This window comes from Agelaius phoeniceus, chromosome 1 (assembly GCF_051311805.1).
Source record: "Agelaius phoeniceus isolate bAgePho1 chromosome 1, bAgePho1.hap1, whole genome shotgun sequence".
Taxonomy (NCBI): Eukaryota; Metazoa; Chordata; class Aves; order Passeriformes; family Icteridae; genus Agelaius; species Agelaius phoeniceus.
Genome location: NC_135265.1, coordinates 49,588,201 through 49,610,501, shown reverse-complemented (window position 1 = coordinate 49,610,501; position 22,301 = coordinate 49,588,201). Strand labels below are relative to the sequence as shown.

Genomic DNA, 22,301 nt, shown 5'->3' with positions numbered 1-22,301 from the left:
GCTTTCTCAAGCCTGCAGAAAGACTGCCCCTAGCATGAGTGAGGCAGGGACTGGGGGAGTAATGCCTGTCCCTTGCCAGGCACTGCTGTCAGCCTGTTGTCCAACCTGATAGAGACTTGGGAATCAATGCAGAAAATAAGTGATGTCTTCTAAAGTCAGCTTCATCCTCCCTCTCCTTTTCTCTTTTTTCAGCTCTCTTTGAGCCAAGATTTCTTGGCACAGCTGTTCAGGAAAGCTGAATGTCATTTCTATTAAATTCTTTTGTGAGTTATGCAAGGAATTTGTGACTCCAGGTGTTAATCCTCTTGTTTTCAAAAGTGACACTAAACCCTTGTTAGAAAAGCCAAAGGTGAAAGTTTACATCCACAATTTATTCCCTGTTTTCTTTTTTCCTTTTCTTTTTTTTTTTTAATGGTTGTATTATTCTGTAAGAGTTGAGAATGCATTTGCCTGTAATGTGGGGATAGGCAGGCTTTGTGAATTTAGGTGCCCAATTAATCAAAAGAGTTTGTAAAACTGTATGAATGAGTTATTTTGTACATTCCTTGGACAATTGAAACAAAAACTCAAATTCCTCTGAAATGAGACTCATACCCCACACATCCTCTACACCCAAGGCAAACTAAAATATAAAACAAAACTGCCTATAGATACTAAATCAAACAACAACAAAAAAAAGAGTTTTGGAAATTGGTGGTGTTCTATTTGGGATGTCAAAGGGGAATGTTTTTGACTTTTCTAGAGATTTTTTCTTTTAATAATTTATTCCCTTCTTTTTAAGATGCACAGTTTGGCTGCAGGGGAAGCTAACTGGGCACTGGGATGACCACACCTATAGATTCTACCCTTCCCCTCCTTCAGAGAAAAAGCTTTAGCTGGAAGATACAGCCCAGTTGTAGGGCAGTAATCGAATGTATTGCTTTTGTATCTATGTCAGAATTGCAGTGAGTGTTTATATTTCTGCAGTTATATGGAATGGAGGGGATGCCCAGAGCAGACACTGATACAAAGTACTTATAGGTACTTTTTAGGTCTTTTACCTCATACTTCAAGGGCTAAAGGGAAGAGAGGGTCTCAATAACATCAATTGCTTTAGCAAAGGCTTAACCCAGTTTCATTAAGGCATGTTTAATCAAGAAAAACAGGAAATGTAAGCTAGTGTCTGCAGTAAACTAGAAGGGTTGGTAATTGCAAGCAAACATGAGTGGGAGCTCCTCATGTCTGTGCCACAGAAGTGAAGTAAGGTAGACTCATCCCTGATTGCCATTTGGTTTATTATTTGCCAGTATCTCTTGGTACATAGCCACTGCTTGGTCTGATGGCTCTTTCATACAGGCACATACAGGTGCAAGGCATTAAGCATGCATTAATGCAGGCTCAGTCCCACCTTGCCCCATTTTTTCTCTTGTGGGTTAAGCAGTGGTTGTGCCGAAGAATTTGAGACATTAATTTGTTTAATATAATATAGAACTGAGTTTTATTGGAACGGGACCTCTCTTTCCTTAATTTGATTGCTACCTGCCTGGTCAAGTTTCTCAGAAACCTTTTAAAGCGATGATAAGGATATAGTGTGAATAAATGTGCCCGTATCTTTCCCACTGGAGGTCCTCTCCTTCAAAAGGTTGAGTCCCCTGGTCCAGAAGTGTATTCAAGCCTGAAAATCATTGCTCTGAAATCAAGAAATTACCTTATGTGTTTAGAAGTTAAGCAAATTCTCAAGGGCTATGCTGCATAGGGGCCAGACTAATCACTGTGTTGCAGGCAAGTGCTTCTAATATGGTACAGAGCTGGTTAAGGTTGATTGCTAACCCCAATAGTCTTTGGATTGCATTCTGCATGGGTGAACTTGGAAAAGATGAGATTTTTGCAGTTGGACCCATATGGACAGACATATGCTCCATCAAAGTCCTGTTGGCTTCAGTAACGTCCCTGTGCCTGTTTGCATCGAGCTGGGGGCTGTATTCTGCAGCTTGCTGTGTCCTTATGTTATAGGTAAACAAACAAAACTCACAGCTTTCTGTGTTTGGTACCTCTTGGTGCATGCAGAAGCCGTGGGGAGGAAGAGTGCCATCAGGCAGTGGCTGTGTCTTTGTTGCTGGCAGTATTTACACTTGATGTTGTGTTTATGAGAACTCTTCCTGAGGCTGAGACACAAAACAAAACCCAGCCTGTGAAGGTGAAAAAGCAGGGTTTGTTAGTGATATGGTGCTAGCAGTTGTTTACTCCACTCTGCCCACAGTAAAATGGAACACGGTGCAGTGAATGGTATCACCAGAACACTTGAGTGTTCTTTAATAGGGAGGATGAGGGCAGGGCAGGAACCTGTACCTGGAGTTGTGTGGAAAAAAACAGCCTGGCAGAGGCAGCCAGAGCCCAGGGACTATCCATGTCCACAACCCTGCTGGTGAGCAGCAGCCTGCCCGAGCAGTCCCTGCTCAGAATAGGAGTCTAAGCACTATACACATATTTTGGTGTAGTGCCAGAAGAGTATTTGTGTGGTTCTTCTCCTTTTCTCTGGGCAAATTATTTCCCTTGGGTGCTTATTTTTCTATCTGCAGTTGTCTTTTCTCTTCAGGAATGCATCATCTTTGCTGTAGTGACTGCAGCTATTCCTTGAAGTTCGCACAGTATCTGGCATGGAGGTTCACTCTGAGCTTGTGCTTGTAGATATTTCATCAGTATCAAGAGCTGATGCCAAGATAACAAGCTGATATTAAGAGAAAAGTTATAGATAGATCAATACACAGGGTTTACCAATTTTTTTACTCTGACCTGCCATTATTTATTAGGGGTCAATCCAGAAAATCAAACCAGAAGAAATGAATCTGCTGAAATTCAGTGAATCTGAATCTGTGGTTTGTAGCTGGCATGGAAAATCTGATCCTGGTAGTCTTGTATTTGTGCTTTTTTTGAGTCATACTGAATTTTGTTTTGGTGATTAGCTGTCCCCACACAGTTCCTTAGGGATTTACTAACAAAATCAATAGATATTTCATATAACAGTTACTCTATGGCCATGAACTGTTTTATGTAGCACAATGCAGACATAGACACAGGTACATATGGGCAGTATTGCAGCTGCTCTTCATCTAATGAGCATGTCATATGCCAAAGGATTCTGTAAACATTGTAATGGGTTCTCACATTGGTGTTTTAGTTGTGCAATAGCTATTCAGAAACCTCCTAAAGAGGAATTGCAGCAGACCTCATCAATGTAACTGTCTGTGTCTATAGTAAGGGCTACTACCAGATTTGCATCCTTAAGCCATAAATCTCCCTTAAGAGCATCCTGTATTTTCTCCAAAATTATCTTTTCCCTGCCCATGGATCTCAGTTCACTTTCCTTAAGGTTGTCAGGCTTGGTGGGCAGGGGCTGAGAGCAGGATTATTCCTGGATTATCCTTAAGCACTATTTTGGACCCCCTTGTTGTGAGCACTGTGCACCAGCTTGCTATACATGCCTCCAGTGGCTTAGCCCTGTTGGGATGAGAAGGCTTCACCCTTCTCAGAATAATGTAGTGTCCTCCCAGGTCCTGTAGTACCCTCCCTGCAGGAACCTCAGCTGGCTTTGGGCATCTGCAACACTCCAGTGTAAACCCTTACTCATGGTACTGGCCAAGGGGAAATGCTGCCCACAGCTCGTTTCTCCAGAGCTGTTGATCCTGTCATTTGCTAGCTGGGTGACTTCTTTTTTTTCTTTTTTTTTTTTTTTTTTCTTCTTTCTTGGTCTCCAGTAAAATGCAGAAGGCTCAGATTACAAAAACAGCTGCACATGCTTTGGGTTAATGCATTTAAGTCAGGCTCCAGGGCCTGGGCAAGTGCCAAGATCCTGGATCAGCTGCTTTACCGGAATTAGGCTGCTGTAATGGAGCCCTGCATTATTGTGTTGCAATTATTTTGGATTGCAGCTGGCTGTTCCCTGTATTTTTTTCACTGAAGTGAGATAAAAGGATTTGTCTTAAAAATAGAATTTTCAGAATCTTTCAGAAGCTTTGAGTAATATGCCATGTCTGTAAGAAGTGCCCCTCTCTTTAGATTTATCTTGAAGGAGAAGAGCAAGAAATATTTATCATAGTTTTTGAAGAGCAGGAAGAGTACTAAAAGGTCTCAAAACGTAAAATAAATGGGTATTGGAAAGGAAATAAAATAAGTGATTAAAGTGTCATATAAATACATGGGTTTAGGTTTTTAGAAAGAACAGGTTTATTTTCAGCATCAAGCCACTTACTAGTAGCAAGTTCTTCCTAAAGCTGTCCCTATAATTTGAAAATCCTTTGTATAGAGAAGTAAAGGAATGGATACAGATTTTAAACTGACAAAAAACATTTCTCGAGCCTCGAGTCTCCTGTATTTGTATCCATTCAAGCTCTTTTTGATGCCTGTTTATATACAATTCTTGTCAAATAACAGCTCTCTCAGGTTCTCCAATTAATAGCAAAAAGTAAACTGAATGCAGTAATTTATCTTTGAACTGTTCAGCTGTGCCCTTCTTCATGTTCTCGTTAATAATGCCAGGTCTCCCAGGAGCACTCTCCCACAATTTTATCACATAAGCTTTTTCTTTGACCTTACCTGCTGTTCCCCTGGAATATGAGGGGGACAAAAAAACCCAAAATGCCAGCCTGCCTTAATTAAAATTTTAGTCTCAAAAGATGTTACAGTATGTGATTTCATTAGGTATATAATGAAAGTATTTAATCATACCTCTTACATGTCTGGGCCTTTTTACTCAGTAGTGAAGTCACATAGTTTTAAACCAACTCTGTTCAGGTGTGGAAACGTAACTGAGGGGTGGATATGCATCTTTAGGTAATTCATAAATTCAATTCACACATGATTTTGCGTGTTTGCCCTAAAGGTAATTGCTTGGATTATGGAGTAGAAGGCACTAAATAGAAGTTCAGCACTCTTTGCAACCAATTTTTTCACCCATGGGACAGCGAGCATGCATATTAATTTTTATTAAAAGAGAATGCTATTCCCCATTTTGAGGTTGGAACTTAGCATCATAGAAAAAAGGTAAAAGAATGGGTAAAAGGTAATGGATATTTCTTTGACATATAAGAAGTGCCAAATCTTACAGTGTGATATGTGGTGTTATTTCCATCATTTCTCATTGCCATAGTCTAAATCACCCCAACAGGAGGCTTTCTACCTCCCAGGTGAAGTCATTTGTTTTATGCAGTGACTATTCTCCAGAAAAACCTATGCAAAAAGCATTCTATCTTGGCTTTTGTAAAAATGTACCTTTTTTTAGTTTATATAGGAAAAGCAGAGTTAAAAAGTATGTTTTTGAGGCTCTGAACCTGCACATCTTTTGGACAGGAGGGTTTGGTTTTCCAGGGAAGTTGTGTTATTTCCCTAACATTTTTTTTTTCCATTTTGTTAGCAGTGAAGAAATGCCCCCAGTTGGCAGCATTGTCTTGAGTAGCACATGAAACTATCAATGCTTCAGATGCTCTGTGCTTAGGGCTTCTTCCAGCCCCGGGAGTTGCAAAACAAGTAAAACCAAGATTTCATAGAGCTTTTTGAGGAAGAATAAAGCAAGAGGACAAGGAGGGGTAATTCCCCTGGGTAGATCCTAGAGGAACTTGCTACGTGGGCGACTTCAGAATTGTTATCCACAAAAAACCAGGAAAAAAAACAAAAAAAAACCAAAACCAAAAAAAAAAAAAAAAAAAAAAAAAAAAAACCAAAAAAAACCACAAAAACCCAAATCAACAACCTAGTGTAGCACACTATTTTCATCAGCAGTTTTTACTAAATCCAGCAAATAGGTTGCTCTGGAATAATTCAAAATTGCAGGAAATTTATTTCTGCAGTTTTATTTCTTCTTCTGAAGCTGGATGTTTAGCTATTACCTTCATGGGATTTTTAGCTTTGTAAACTAGAGAGAGAAAGAAGTGGGGGGAAGACAGTCCAGCTTCTTTTATCCAGGATTTTTTTTCTTGTGATAATAAATCTTACTGGCTCATATCTTTGATGCATATACATCTTGTTGAGTTTCTTAATGCAGCTGAATATGGCTCTTTGTGTGTGAGTCTGACAACAAATGTGGCTCTTGGTCTGTTACCAGGTTTGGGAAGCATGAATGTGTTTTTTGCAAAGCTATGGCCAATTTAGGGACTCAGAGCTGCTGTTCTGGCAGCAATTATGTTTCAAGACTCAAAGTTCAACATCCTGCAGTTTTATAAACTCAGCTCTGCAGAGAATTATTCGAGTCGCTGTCATTGTAATCACTTTAGGAATACATTTGCCGTGTTATGTGTTTCCAGTGAGTGTAGCTGGAGTGCCATTAGCTAAAAATTGTTTTGATCTCACAAACTTGAAAGAATCAATGCCATTAGTTTAAAATTTTGAAAACAAATCTAACATAATAACCCATAGTTTCCCCTTCAAGCTGTACTGTTGGAGTGGGATGTGCTTTTACCTGAAACAAAAGAAGCCAAACTTGTGTTAAAAGGCTTCTCTTGTTTTTGGAGGATCTGAACTTGCCAAGTGCCATGGGCAAAATGAGTCTGGGCGCTGCTGTGGTTTTTGACATGTGCTATTTTATGTGCTACCTCATACCTCAATACCTTTTCTGTTGCTTCTTAAGACTTCCTTACTTCAGGCATAGGTATTCTTGTTTGTTTTTTTCCCCCTTTGAATGTGTGTGAAAACTAAGTAAAATAATTGCATGGTCTTGTGTTTTGAGGGGAAAGGGATGGAATTTTAGCATTCAGGTATTAGGTACTTGTCCTTCTAGCTCACATGGTGTCCAGTTCACACCCAGAAATTATCTGTGATGTTTTCAAGTAGAATATAAAGCTGAAATATCTTACTAGGTCAAGACATTTCTTTGTGTATTCCAGAGAGAAAGCACAGTAGGAATGGATAGACCAACTGCAGCCAATTTGCTTTGCAGTGTGCTTTGGATTTTAGATCCAGGCTTCAACTACAAAATTGTTTACAAAGTGGTTTGAATTTCAGCTGCACAAGATGCAGTTTAAATCTTCAGACTCACACAGAAAATAACACCAGGAGGTAGACCTTAATTAATGTGTCTTCTGTGTGAGTCTTCCAAACTGCAGACACTTTGGAGTGAGATTAAAATAAAAATTAGCTTAAATTTAAAGATTAATTTTACATTCCATGGCAGTTTAGTCCATCGTTTGCACTGAAACTTAACAGATAATGGTCAACTGCATAATGGAAAAAAACCCCAAACCCTTTCCTCAGGTGATTGGGCACCCAATTCTAACACATCACACCTGGACATGAGAAGCCAGCAAGAACACAGTGCCTTGGAGCAGCACTGCTCTAGAGGAAGCAGTGCATAGGGATGGTGTTACAATGTCCACCTAGGAGGTGAAACACCTGGATGCAGTCCAGTACTTAAATATCTCACACAAAGTCAGGAGGGACTGATGGACCTCTGAAACAAGAAGGGCTTTGTTCTGGCTGCCAGAAACACTTGCCTGGAATGCCTGCTCTCACTTGTGCTCATTATGTGGCTCCCTCAACTTGGCCAATTGTCCTATGCAAGAGTCCCCAATTAGGCTGGCTTTCCTCCTGTTTTACAGATAACCTTCAGGGTCTATTTGAGAATCCAAAGATTCTTTGGGATGCTTAGGGGCGTGGTTTAGTGGTTGATGTGGCAGTGTTAGAGCAATGGGTGGACTTGGCGATTTTAGAGGTCTTTTCCACCCTAAGCAATTTTGTGATTCAATTCTGTGATTCCATTTTGTGGTTCTAAGACAGTGTTCAGTCTTGCTGAACAGCTTGCTTCAATTTTTTCCTCCTTCCAATTTTGCAAATACTTGGGGATGAACCAGCTCAGAGCTTTTGGTAAAAAAGAAAGTTGTCAAAAACTTTATACCAAATATACCAATGTATCTGTGAGTGAATTGTAGTTCTACAATAACATTTTTTCTTCTCTGATTATAACTTAATCATGGGCATTTTGAATTTGTATTATTAGAAAGTAAAAGCTTCATCCATCCACTTTAATACTTTGCCCATAGCTTATTTCAAAAAGCAAAGGAGAATGTAGCCTAGTAAAATTGTGGGAATAGATACCAACCATATTCTTCAGTCTACAAAGTCTGCTGAGCACTACTCCAGCCCGTGCAAATTAAACTAAAATAGGCCAGAAATATCCCTTAGAATATCCACAGGTGAACTCTGCCTGTGGAATGAACTGTGTTGGCATTGCCAGCCTGTGATAAAAGGGAGGAGAGGGAACAGGATCCTGTCTCATATGCAAAAGATCAGTCCTTTTGCTTGGGAGGCGGGAAAAATGTTAAGAGTTAACTGGCTAACCTTTTCCTAAGTATTTCAAATATGGAATGTGTAATTTAATGGTCTGACTAATTCTGGACAATGAGCACATTCTGATCATTTTTATTACCAGAACTACTTATTAAACAGATTAATATCTTCTAGCAAAATGTCCATCCTCATTTTAGAGGTTTTAAGTGATACAAAAGTTCTTCCAGTCTCAGCAAGTTGCCTCCTTGTTAATTACAGGGTCTGATGAAACTTTGAATTTTTTTTCTAATCCATAAAGTTCTAGGTTTATCTTCCAGACATGTCATTTTATTAGACCATTTTTCTGGTCTGTTCAAGAACTATTGTTACGGTTTAACCTCAGCAGCAACTCAGCTCCATGCAGCTGCTTATTGCTCTCCCCAGCTGCACAGAGAAGAGAATCAGAAAATTAAAAATGAGCAAACTCATGGATTGAGATAAAGACAGTTTAATAGGGAAACCAGAAGCTGTGTGTGCAAGCAAAGCAAAACAAAGAAACATTCACCACTTCCCATGGGCAGACAGGTGTTCAGCCACCCCCAGGAAAACAGGGCTCCTTCACACTTAAGAGTTATTCAGGAAGAAAATGCCCACTCTGAGCATTCCCCACTCTCTCCTTGCTTCAGCTTTATATGCTGAGCATGTTGTCATATGGCATGGGATATTCCTTTGTTCACCTGTGTCTCCTCCCAAATTCTTTGTTCACTCCCAGCCTCCTTGCTGATGGGATGGTGTGAGAAGCAGAGAGTCTGAGTAAGCACCACTCAGCAGTAACTAAAATATCCCTGAGTTATCGACACACTTTGCAGCACAAAGCCAAAACTTCATCCCGTACTAGCTACTAGAAAGGAAATTAATTCTACCCTGGCCAAAACCAGCACAACTATCTATTTGCAAGTACTTATTTTTCTTTTGAATAAGTTGAGCAGAGTGAGCTCATTAAGCCTTTCAGAAAGAGATGTGCTTCCTGACCAGAAGGATCATGTTTTCACCTTGGTTCTCAGCTCTTATCAGTTTTGAGGAGCCTTCTGACAATGTAAGCACCTTCTGTGTGCCGAATTTGCTGTTAAAATATTTTCAAATGCTTCACAGGGTCCACACCAAGAGTTGGTGCTTGTTCTCCTTGGCTTTTTCATGTGAGCTCAAATTCAGTCTCTTCCCAGTGCTCCTGGCAGTTGTTGCAGGGGCTGAACTGGTCTATACAGGGGGATTGAGGAGAAAGGAAAGGGAGGATGGCATAGGGCACCAGAAAGGCACTGCACAGAGCAGGCAGGAGCACACCCAGATTCTGTGCAGCATTCCACCCAACCCAGTTACCTCTGCTTGAGGTTTCTCTTTTAACTTCCTTTTGGACTTAGCTTGCCTAAGCCATTGCAGTACATTGCTGAGGTATCTGAATTTCAGGTGGTGTTACACTGAGTAAAGCAGAAAGGGAGCAGGTAAGCTCTCAAATCATGCTACATGAAAAGCACTATAAGTGTATGTGTTTGCATTGGATGGGCATGGATGCAAGGAGTCTGTTCAAATGGAAAGAGTACAATAAGATTTGCAGTTCAGGGACTCACACTCCACCCACAGTGCTGATACACATGTTCCCAACATTGGTAGCACATGCTTCAAACCTGAAATGAGCAATGAAACAGTCCCTCCCAACATGAATGTGCCATTCATGAAGGATGTATGCTGAGGCCAGGAGAGCACCAAACATGCTTTAATTGCAGCTCTGGGTGTCACTACCAGAAAAGGTGTAAAACTGCTGCATTTTGTCTTTTGAGCTGCATAGCCTCATTCGGCAATTGAAACATTTGTGTGTCTTTCATTCAGTCTTTCTCCCCTGGGATGTTTAAGTTAGATGACTTTTAGCATGGTGAGGCAGGCTGTAAAGGTTCAGAGAATTACCTTGATGATATGACAGCCTCTTCCATTTCAGCTGGAATCCAAGGCTCATCTTTCCTCTGAGGCATTCGTTGAAATTCTGTGCACGATTTGTTCCCCTGATTGTTTAACAATGTCTCTCATGTTTGCCCCGATTTAAAAAAATCCTCCTTTGTAGCAGAGATAACATAGAGCAGGATGATATAATTGCAGTAAAGAGGCCCTGGAGCTTGCAGTAATAGGATGGTTCATCTGATGTGTACTGCCATTAGAAAATAACCCACGTATGTATGTTCTCAGGGGACTGTAAAGAGGCTTTTAAGGATTACTCTTCATGGAGTATGAAAGCTAATGGGCAAAATAGCAAGTGCAAAGAAAACTATTGCTGCATAAGCATGTTGCCACTTCCTGTTCTCACTTTTCTTACACCTGTGTAGCTCCAAAATATCCACCTCTGCCCAGTAATGCCTGGTTTCTTATGCACCGCAGTCAGTTTTCAAGACTTTTGAGAATACAGTATTATTTCCATGTCAATGAAAAATAGCACATGAAAAGCATGACGTAGTTTAAGACTCTGCTGTGTGTGTACAAAATAAGTAATTTTGTTGGAATGGCATTCTCTGGTAGTCTGTCCCTGAGGAAAAAAAAAAGCAGGTATATAGTTTCACAAACAGTGCTAAAAGGTTGATGTTAGTCTCAATTCTCCCACCTCCATTATTTTTCCTGGCCAGAGTGCAGAAATTTACAAAGATGTCTACATCCAGTAAACACTGGAGGACCTGTTTCAAATATTACATGGAGAATTTGGGCTGCAGTGATAGGAAATTCAGTACAGCTGGTTTCTGAAATTAACAACTTCTTCTCCTAATGGATTGCCACTTTGCCAATTGTTCTACTTTAATTTGTGCTGAAACAGAAGCCATGTAGCAGAATGGATATTGGCTTTTTTGTTTTGTCACAGCATTTTTTTCTTGCTTATAAAGCTTGTTGTAGATAAAAAAATTGATCCACTTTTTAATATTTGCTACCTCCTCTGTAATGTTGGAATATACTTTTGTACCTTGTCATGTTTTTAGGTTCAAAAGAATGGACAAACCTGCATCTTGCTTCATGTATTTAGCATAATAAAGGGCTTTCAGGTAAAATAAAGTGGCTTTATTTAGGTGCAGAACCTTGAAGAAGATGCTGGGTTTTGACTAAATGCTATACTGGGTTCTACAGCACAGTCTGACTTCCATAGCTTCATTTAATTCCAAACGGTACTGATCATAAAAAAAAAAAAGTCCATGAATATTAAGTAAAGAAGAGATGACAATCAGCATCTTTGCAAAGATACACACAGGCCAGTAAACTTCTTAAACATCCCCATTTCTACTAACAAGTCAGGGCATTAAATATTCAAGAGTACCTCCTTCTGGACAAAGAAGGGACTTACATTCTCATAAATTCGAAGTTGATTCAGGATACAACCTGAATTTGTTCCCATCTAATCAAAATGGAAGTATGTTAGAGTGCATGTGAAATGTTTGTATTGGGGCTTTTCTGTGTGGTCAGAGCATTGCAAATGGCTTAGACAAGGAGTAGGAAAAAGGTCTTATTCTCACTTTCAGGGAGGATGTACTCTGCAGGTTGGGCCAGGGGTGAGGAGGCACATCTTCTGTGGTCAGGAGAAATCACTAAAGTCTTTGAAGAGTGTTGGAATAAGATTGTTGAAATATTAATGCATAGCCCAGTGGACCTCAGCTCTTCAGCCTGTCTCCTTTTCATATTTCTGTACCTTAAACCTGGAGTGGTTATGCCATGTACTAAGCATTGCTTCCCAGTACAGAGGAGATTTTTCAGGGCTAGGTATTTGTGTGTGTCTGTGTGTCATTTGAACTAGATGGTCTTATAGGTCCCTTCCAACCAAACCCATTCTATGACTCTGTTTTTGTAATATCCCGAGGAGATCATGCCAATACATTCATCACACAGGTAGCTACTTCAGCTTTTCCATGATTTTTTTGTTTCAGTTTGATAGTCATGTCTGCACTGGGTCATAAATCTGTCATATTTGGAGAATATGGAACACAAAGGTGAAGTGAAGAGAGAGCTGTGTATTTAAACACATAGCAGGGCATTTGCAGTAGTCTCACAAAAGTAATGTTAATGCCATCATATTTAGTAGAGATAACAGAAGGGCTGCTTTCTACTTGGCCCCAGTGGTGTCTGTCTGTCTCTGCAGAGCACCAGTTTGCCACCCTGTGCTGGTGCATTACAATCCAGTTCTCTGAGCCCAAGTCCAGTGTTGGATTACATTCCACAGAAGTGTCACTTGAACCCTGGCTCACTATCCATCTATGGTTCTTTACACTTCTGGGATTTAACTTTAACAACTGGAGGTGAGAGGAGATGAATTTTGTGTTACTGTTTCTGCTGTCAGTTGACACCCCTCTACTTAACTTCTAGTCCTGCAAATACCAGAAGAGTAATGCTAAATTTTTTATTTCTATCCTCTATCCCCTCCCCCCCCATAATTGGTGTACTGGAGCAGAAGAGAACTTGCAATTTTATTATTGCTGTATAAGCCTTCTGTAGACTCAGTTACAGCAGTTCTGATGTTGGTAATTTTTATGACTAAAAATATGCTGACACAGTGTTTGGGCATAGGAAAAGAGCAAATCTGAATGTATAATAATCTGGTGAGTTTGGGAGAAGTTTAATGCTATATCCCAGCCAAGTTAATCACTCACGGATTTTTTTTTTTAAATTTTGCTCAGTTGACTGGAGACATTAATCTCTGGAATAGCATCTTTAATGCCAAATACTTGACCAGAAATCTCAACATTTCCCTGGCATAAGAACAGATTTAGAAGGAAGGCTATCAACTGACAATAGACCAGCAGAAACAGACATTTGTTACTTTATTTCTCTTACATAATGAAGAAATATCCAGATGATGGTTTTCACTTGTGAAGTATATTGAACTAGGTACTGTATTCATGAATATAAATTGAGTAGATGAGACACAATTTTTTCATATAAAGATGACACAGAGTTGTTCCTTCTGGTAGTTCTTTGTCTGAAATATGCTTATGGTAAAAACATCACTACAGAGTTAATACTGCACTGCATAACTGCATGTTAAAAATATGGGTGCTAAAGAACACAGAATGTGTTAAGGAGAAATTATTCATAGATTTATCATACCTATGTCTGGCCACATTTTTCAAGGGCAGTATCTTTCTGCATATTCCTTTCCTTTCCTGCTTTTACTGTGAAGTTCTTAATTGCTAAATATCACCATCACCCAACCAGCCCAGTTCCATCTGTCTAGGCTCATTCCCAGGCAAATTTGCATTGCTGCTGAGCAATTTTTTATTTGTGCTTGCCTTCCCATCCGCACTGCTGCCTCATCAGCGGCTTGGCTCTCTAGATCATCCCATCTTTGCCCATTTCTCTGTTAGTCCTAGAGGACCCATCCCAGCAGAAAATCTGCAATTTTGTGGTGACTTTGAGCACAGAATTAGTCACAGTTTAAAACAGAAGCATCAGCAGTGCAGTGTTCCTAACAAGCAATGGAGACGATACTTCCTAATTTATTATTTTCCTTACTTTGACACACATGAAAATAGTACAGTGGATTATCACCCTTAATATGCTCTAATTGCATAAAAAACCTTGCAAGTGAGAGCAAGTGTGTGTAAAGAGGTGTTCTTCTTGATTAAATAAAGGCTTCTCTGTCTATATTGAGCTAGGGAGCTGCATTACAAGGAAGGTAAGAGGGTAAGGTAAGAAATGTGACCTGAAGGAAATTGTCAGGTTAGACCAAGAATGCCAAATGCTGGTGTCCTTGAAGTTGTTGGGAGTTTTGCCTCTGAGGAAGTAGCCAAAAGACAGTAGCATCCTGTGTCTCTTGAGGGCTTTACAGCCCTGTGCTGCAGTCAGACAGTCCTCCAGGTGGTCTCTGCCACAGTGTCAAAAAGCATAAAGGAGAATGTGGTGCCCACTCAGGTCAGTTTGCTATGGCTGCCAGCTCATGGCACTTGTTTATTGCACTTCAGTTTTCATTTCCAGTAACATTTCTACAGGAACAAGTAACTTTTTAACTAATGTGGGTATAAACGATGGGATCATTTGCTGTACCTTAGAACTGTTACAATTTTGCCCCTACAAGCAACAGGGTATTTGAAGATGTCTTTCCTCTTCCAGGTTACCAGCCTGTCCTGCCGAGCCAGCAGCAGGGGTTCCAGGGTCTCATGGGAATGCAGCAGCCGCCCCAAAGCCAGAACCTGATGAATAATCAACAGGGGAATCAGGTGCAAGGCATGATGGTGCAGTATCCAGCCATGTCGTCTTATCAGGTACTTAGGAGCTGTAAGGAAAGATGTTTTTTCTTGGAGAATGCTTAATTTAATTAAGTTTTTGCATCACACAGTGCCCTTATATATATATCTTCATTTGGGTAGTGTGTGGCAGGAAGCCTTCTGATGAATACGCTTCTAAGTCAGTTTCTTTACTTCCTATTTATATGTTTTAGTACTCCTGACTTTCGTTCTGATTTTGGAATGCTTCAAATGAACTATTTATTACAGCCTGCAGTGAGGGTAATGTCACAAAGAACGAAGGAATTAGACTTCTTCCTGTGAAGAAAATTAATTTTAAAAAATATAAGAACATTGTTCATTTCTTCTCTTTTTTGCCAGTGCAGTACTGTTTCCTGTAATGAAGTTGAGGGCTTTGCCTGATCCAGTTAAAAATTACTCATCTGTGGAGACTCCTGCCAAGGATCTCACCATGTCTTCTATAACAAGCTGTAGCCAGATGGATTATTGTTTATTGGGTTCTGGGGAGAGGGAAGGCAGTGGCTTGATTTTTACCAAGTCCGTAAGTTACCCAGACTTATTTCCCAACCTTTCTACCTAGTTTCCGTGAGTTATGCCAAGCGCATATGAGAGGTGGCCTGTGCTTACTCTTCCTACTGGTCCCTCTGGAAAGTTAAGAAACTAAATGACATCTAATTCATTTTAATAGATTGCACTGATTGAGCAGCCATTCCCCTTTTCCCTCAGCTTCTTTGAAAACACTTCAATGACACAGATGGAAATGGGGGAATTGCTTATGGGTAAAATTTTCCTCTTACATCTTCAGAATTATAATATGGAGAACGTGTTTTAAAGGTTAATGATCAAGTTAAAGGTTTAGACCTTTTAGATGGCCTAGATATACTAGGGTTGAGTCTTCTGTTTGCACTGTTCCCCAGTATCATGGTAATGCATATTCTACTAGGTCATGACAGAGACACTTTCTAGGCCTAAAAGCAGAGGGAATTCTCTTTAAAACCTTCTGTAACAAAAAAATCCTTAGAGATGAGAAGAGTTCTGAGCAGCAAAAATAGCACATTTTGGCAGAACATACAGTATACTCAAATTCAGCTAGAAGGAATGTAGGGATACTGGAAGCCTACTTTAACTTGCTTAGTAATTGCTATCTTTTTTTCCCCTACGTCTTTCCATATTCCTGCCTAGGTGCCAATGACCCAGGGTTCTCAAGGATTGCCGCAACAATCATATCAACAACCAATCATGCTACCTAATCAATCAGGTCAAGGAACACTTACAGCCACTGGAATGCCTGTCTACTGTAATGTCATACCTCCTGCCCCACAGAACAACCTCCGGTTGATTGCCCCACACTGCCCCTCCAATAACGTTCCAGTTATTTCTGCCAGCTGCAGGACAAACTGTGCAAGCATCAACAATGCAGGGTGGCAGGTCAAGTACTGACACTGTGGCTTAGATTTATGAGGATAGAGGTGCATTATTTGACAAATAAATCATGGCCTTCAAATGAAGAGGAACACAACAGAAAAATCAGTTGAGGACACGAGTACTGACAATGCTCAAGTGATTTGCTGCTGGAAAAACCTGTAAAAAAAAAAAAAGAAAAGTAAAATAAATTTTGAAAAAAAAATGTTTGCTGGTTAATGGTGCATATTTTTGTCATGTCTGCTAGGTATGCCTTTATAGCTTAGCTAGTGACATGAATTCATTGAGGTAAGATTTTTTCCTACCACTGAACACCACTGTGTAGATTGTAATATCCCCGATTCGGATTAGTTTTGTACTTTGTGTTGAGTTTGTGAAGCTAAAAGTATTTAAAAATATAATAAAATCACATTGTACCAAAGCTGTAATGGAAATGAAAAAAAAATTGAAAACAAAAAGAGAATTACTGAATGGAAGGAATAATTTATATACACTATAGAGTTTTTTTATGGATATATACTGTATTGTAGTGCTTAATCACAATAAAGCTATTTGACCTCATGAAGGAAGGTCATGTTTCTACCACCTGCTTTGTCTCCTCTGTTTCTGAGTGAGTTTCCTTTCATTTCTGCATTGTCTTTTTTCAGGTGAAGCTAATGGGGAATGGTGTTTAATGATGGGCTTAGAGGAGTTTGATGAGAAGGCAACACAGCTGTGTCTCAGCATGAGGTACCATAACAGTTAAGACCACTTTGGAATTGTAGCGTAGCCACCCAGGAAGTACATGAGAAGTTGTCCCATGATATTCCATCCAGTGGATGGAAGATCAGTTAATACTGATGTAGCAGCCACAGTACCCAGCAATCCTGCTACATAGAGATGCTCTACCCAATTATTGGTGCTCCAGCTGTAAAGCCATTTTGTGAAAAGAAGATGACCCAAGAATCAGATCTGTCATTTTCAAGTAAGTGGGGATGAACAATATATATGGGAGGTTGGCTTTTAAAACACAGTCTTTTGCCAGAAAGTTTTAGAACTTTTTTCAGTTCCTGTGGTGGTGTTTTATTATTATGTCCATCTTCACTCAAATTCCCAGCTTGTTCTGATAAATTGTTTTTGATTCATAAATGCTGCATGTAGTTCCCCATTTTGCTTCAGTGATGACAACATTTGAGACAAAAGTCTGAGTAATTTTTCACTTAAACTTCATTTTTGATCAATTTTGAGCACCTTTATGATAGTTTCAGTTCAGCTCTCCAGAATTATGCATACACATAATGAAAAAAACAAAAATCCTTCTGTGTGTAAAATCTGTTTCTGACATAATATGATTTTAGGTATCCAGGATTACAGCAGCCTACATAGCCCTTGACCAATGTTAATCTGAATGTGAAACAGCTTTAATTTTACTTTTAGCATATGTGGCCTTTCCTATGGTTTCCACTTCAGCTGTGGAAACAGGAGCTGGAGGGGCTTCAAATCTGTATTTGAAGGAAATATTTTTCTTTTCTATACAATGAAAAGATATCTTTCAGATTTCAGTTCTTTTTTTACATATGTGTCTTAAAGTGTGGAATCCAGTCCTGTGGGATCATAAGGAAGCCAAAAACTGAATTTTATGTAGTGTAAGCACGATTCTTTTGCTGAGAGACAGTCAAGAGCATGAGCAGTTAAGTAAACACAATTCACTCTTCAATTAGAGGTGAAATGCCTTGGGAGAGACTGCTGATTGATTTTTTTTCTTTTTTTCTTTTTTTCAAATCAAGATACTTCATTTGAATTTGCCTGTGACCCTGAGCTCTCATTTCAGATTCCCTGCGTTGTATGCTTTATTTCCTTTTAGAGTTTCATATACAACAGAGGTTTCTGTCCTAGCATGGATACAATGGCATAATTAATGCTGTGTTTGCTGCTGTGGCATCACTGACAGCTGAACAAATGGGTGTCCTCTGTCAAGGCTCCACAGTCCAGCAGGAAGGACCTTGTCCTGCAGGTGACACAAGCAATGTTTTTGTGCTAAGAGTGGTTTGCTTCACTTGGTAATAATTGAAATTTTTTTAGGTGGCTTTTGGTATATAATCTCTTATTTCATGTCAAAAGTCTTGTGCAGGACAGGTTGTGTGTGCCCAGGCTGAAGGAGAGGGGAGGGAGGCAATCTCTATATACCCAGTGTCTGAAATAAAGAGACCCTTTGGTCATCATTATATTTAAGTCCCATTTCTTCTCTGAAGCACTACTTACCTTATAAATCTTCCTTCTTATCAAGGAACAATGAATGAATTGCCTGGTAAAACAAAAATCTGCCCCCAGTGTCTTAGATCGATGGCAAGCTGGGCTGTAGATGCTCTCAGATGGGGCAGGGACTCAAAAAGGAAAGCCTGGGAATCTTGCTTCTGTAGACAGGATTTCCCCATGTCCTTAGGCTGCTCTAGGTCATGTCCCCTTGGCAAACAGCATATCCCATGCCTGACCATGGCCGTGCTTTCTCATGTTACCTGTCTGCTAGCCCAATGACCACCTGGTAGAAAACACCTACTGAGCTGTGGGAGCAGGGATCCCACTGACTGATTTCTCTCAGCCTGCTGGCAGCAGCAGCTACCTGCATGGTAATGTGCCTTCCTGCTTATAGGAGACTTGAACTTTTTCTGTGAAATTTAATTTACAGTTTTAGTAGACAGTCACAGCCACCCACCCAAAATAGTCTACATCCTCTGATTGTCTCACTCTCCAAAAAGTTTGAATTTCCTTAGGCATATCTTGTATTTGCAGGGTTCCCAGACAAAGGAAGGAAAGATGCATCTGACTCCATGTTCTTAGAAGGCTAATTTATTATTTTATGATACTATATTATATTAAAGAATACTATACTAAACTATACTAAAGAATACAGAAAGGATACTTACAGAAGGCTAGAAAGATAATAATGAAAACTTGTGACTCCTTGCAGAGTCCTGACACAGCTTGACTGTGATTGGTCATTAAGTCAAAACAATTCACAGGAAACCAATTAAAAAACAACCACCTCTTGGTAAACCATGTCCAAGCACATTCCAAAGCAGCAAAATACAGGAGAAGCAAATCTGATAATTATTGTTTTCCTTTTTGTCTAAGGCATCTCAGCTTCCCAGGAGTAAAATCCTGGCAAAGGGATTTTTCCAGAAAATATGACTGTGACAGGCATATGAAGAAACTGAATCTGGTCTCCCTCAGCTATGGAGAATGCCCCAATTATTATAGTATTATGTACATGGGGGAGCCATCTCATGTGGTGGTGCATTGTATTTGCTTTATGCTGAAAGAGTTTGTATTTGAAAACAATTAAGTACTTTTTCTATATCAATTGAAACAAAAAAAAATATTCTCTTAATTTTTAATTATACTATATTTTCAAGTCTTTATCCTATTTTTTGTTCATTAGTAAAAATATTCTGAGCTGGATTGCTTAGCACCTTTCCGCTATTAAAAAAGAGATGTTTCAGCATAATCAGAAGGGGAGGGGAATGAGGAGGAAAAAAGAAGTGATGTAAATACATATAGCAAAAATGCATAGGTGGAGGTCAGTGCTTTTTCTTCAGTCCTTTGAAATATTTGTAGGTAATCTCTGTAAAACAAGTGTCGTGGGATTCACATGGCCAGACTTAACAACTCAGGAACTGGCCACCATGAGTTCAGAGTCCAGCTTACAGTAGTGAAATTGTTTACAGGACACGTGCCTCTCCTGTGGGGATGCTCTGTCTCTGTGGGCTTGTTTTCCTCTAGTCTTCCTTGGAATTTGGCAGACTCAGGCAGCTGCTCTGTGGCAGCCCTGCTAGGGACTGTTTGTTGCATTTTTCCTTTGCCTACTGCATACTCACCTTGTTAATTTTATATTCCTTTCTCCTCCTTTTTTGTATTCTATAGCTGATGAAAAGTTCTGCCTAGGCCCCATACATATTTAATTTGCCACTCCTTTTTTCTAATTTGTATTGCACTGAGAAACCAAAGAGGCATATCCTGAATTAAACTGACTCTCTTAGATGACACTGATTAGCCTTTTGGATGGCTCTTATTCATTTGGGCTGTAATTTGCAGAGGCTGTACATCCTGACAAAAACCAGATGCCATTTGCTATTGTTTTGCCCTTTGTGCTGCCCAAGAAGTCAATGATTTCCTTCTAAAACTGTATTCCCTTATGTTTCTGTTTAACTCTGGGTGGAAAGCTTCCTGTACTGAAGGAAGGCTGCACAAATTATCCCAGCAGCAAGGAATGGGAATGTGCAGGGGGATGTAGAGGAGCCAAAGAATCTTTCTGTCTGCCCTCTTAGCTGCTCTGTAGCATGAGGATGTGCCCTGACATGGCCACTTAATGCTTCAATACAATTATTTCACTTGGTGTCCCTGAAACGTGCACAGGTCAGTGTCCTTTCAGCCCCTCTGTTCAGCAGCCTGTTGAGTTGTGGCCCATGTTTCCCCTTTGGGCCAATAGCAGAGAAAACAGTTTCCTCCCTTGATGCTCAGTGGAGAGGCTCTGATGGAAGATGCTGCCCAATCCAGTATGGGTTTTGCCCAATCCATTGGGGTTTTGGCATGTTGTCCCTCAGAGCTCCTCTTGACTGGTAAGGGAGCAGGAGAGTAGTCCTTAGTCTTTAAAAGTGTCTCACTCATGCTTAGCCCAGGGACCGTGCTTCAGAAATGCTCCCAGCTGCAACACCTGCTTAGCTCAGGTTGCCTAAAACCACATTTCTGGTGTAGGGCATCACCATCCTTTTGGGCAGTGGCCAGTTTTGGGAAAACAATGAGGGAAGCTCAGACTAGTGCTTCAAATGCAATCCTACAGGCTTCAAGGGGGTTGTAGCAAGGTGGGGGTCAATCTCTTTTCCAAGGTAACAATCTATAGGACAAGAGGAAATGGCCTCAAATTGCACCAAAGTTTAGAGTGGATATTAGGAAAAATTTCTTCACTGAAAGGGTGGTCAGACATTAAAATTGGCTGCTCATGGAACTGGGGGAAACATCATCCCTGAAAGTATTCAAAAGGCATATGGACATGGCACTTAGGAATAGGGTTTAGTGGTGAATATGCTGCTGCTAGATTAATGGTTGGACTCAATGATCTTAAAGGTCTTTTCCAACCTTGATGATCCTATGATTCATATCTCTGTAGCAGGATATGCTTTGAGTGTTTTGGAGTAGAAAAAGCCTCAATTAATGCTCATTGCCTGCACCTAACACAGTATGGATGATGCAGCAGTTTGGTGTGTGTCTGCTCCCAAATCAGGGCAAAAGAAGACCATTTCCAGCTGGATTTCTGCCCCTGGTTTGCTTTAGGAATATACTGCCTTCCCTGCTGGTTCTTTTCACTCTTGAGAAAAGTACTTATAATGACCCTTTGGGGCAGTGGATTGATGGTTAAATATTTAATGCCATGGAGTGTTCCTGAGGACAGTTGGCCCTGCACTCAGAGAGGGATGTGAACTATTGATGTACTCCTGTATGTTCTGCAGACCCTGGCTTACAAACTCCTGAAAAGACACCATTCCAGTGCACATCAGAAGGGGGAATCAACCCCCAGGCTTCTGGCTCTTTTTACAATATCTCACCAGCTGTGGAAGGGGATGACTCCTCATTATCTCTCCTGATAAAAGACTAGGGGACATAAGAGAAATTTTGCCTATTAAACCAGCACTCTCCAAACAAAGGAAACATGAGAAGAGCTCTTTTTTTCCCCACAGAGTATTTAGGCAACCTGTGGCATTCCTTGCAGCAGGATGCTAGGTGCCATTTCAGAGATGGGTGGACATGGTCAGAAAATAAATTTGTACAGAATGAAAGCTGCTGAATACAGCCAGCCAATGTTTAGTACACAGAGGCAGAAAACAACCTGGAGAAATGTCACCATATCATTGCCCCATCTATAAATCCTTTCTCCAGACACTGTCAGAGATGAGTATTGGACTGGGAATCAAGCTTTGACCTGGTGGAATGTCCAGATCCATAAAGTAGTATTTGTTTCATTATTATTATTATTATTATTATTATTATTATTATTATTATTATTATTAATAATAATAATAATAATAATAATAATAATAATAATAATATCATAATAGTTGGTATCACCCATCAGAGTCCATCCTGTAACAAAACAAAGGAACAGAAGGAGGGGGTGAGGCTCATCTTGGGTTAATTTTCTTCAGTTTGTTTAGTGTCATATGGCCCTGACTGCATGAGTGACTGTGACTGGCCTTAGACAGTTGTTTGTTCTGCTATTCAGAGCAGGATATGTTACTACACTGACAATGAAATAAAGCTTACAGGGGAAGCACCTCATGGTTTTTTCCTCATCTTTCATTTCTTCTTTGTCGCATATACTTGTTAATTATCATTGTAAATGTTAATTATTCACAA

At 40.0% G+C, this 22,301-nt stretch overlaps 1 protein-coding gene across 12 annotated transcripts in view; it reads left to right on the top strand.

Annotated features, from left to right (window-relative positions):
* Positions 1–16,496, top strand: part of ARPP21 (cAMP regulated phosphoprotein 21) — a 105,087-nt gene extending 88,591 nt beyond the window's left edge. For all 12 annotated transcript variants that reach the window (XM_054631375.2, XM_054631426.2, XM_054631418.2 and 9 more), the window contains 2 exons: positions 14,359–14,510; positions 15,675–16,496. In XM_054631375.2, the coding sequence (XP_054487350.2) occupies positions 14,359–14,510; positions 15,675–15,932 (410 nt within the window). In that variant the 3' untranslated portion in view covers positions 15,933–16,496. The remainder of the gene's footprint in view (positions 1–14,358; positions 14,511–15,674) is intronic.
* The last annotated feature ends 5,805 nt before the right edge of the window (positions 16,497–22,301 follow it).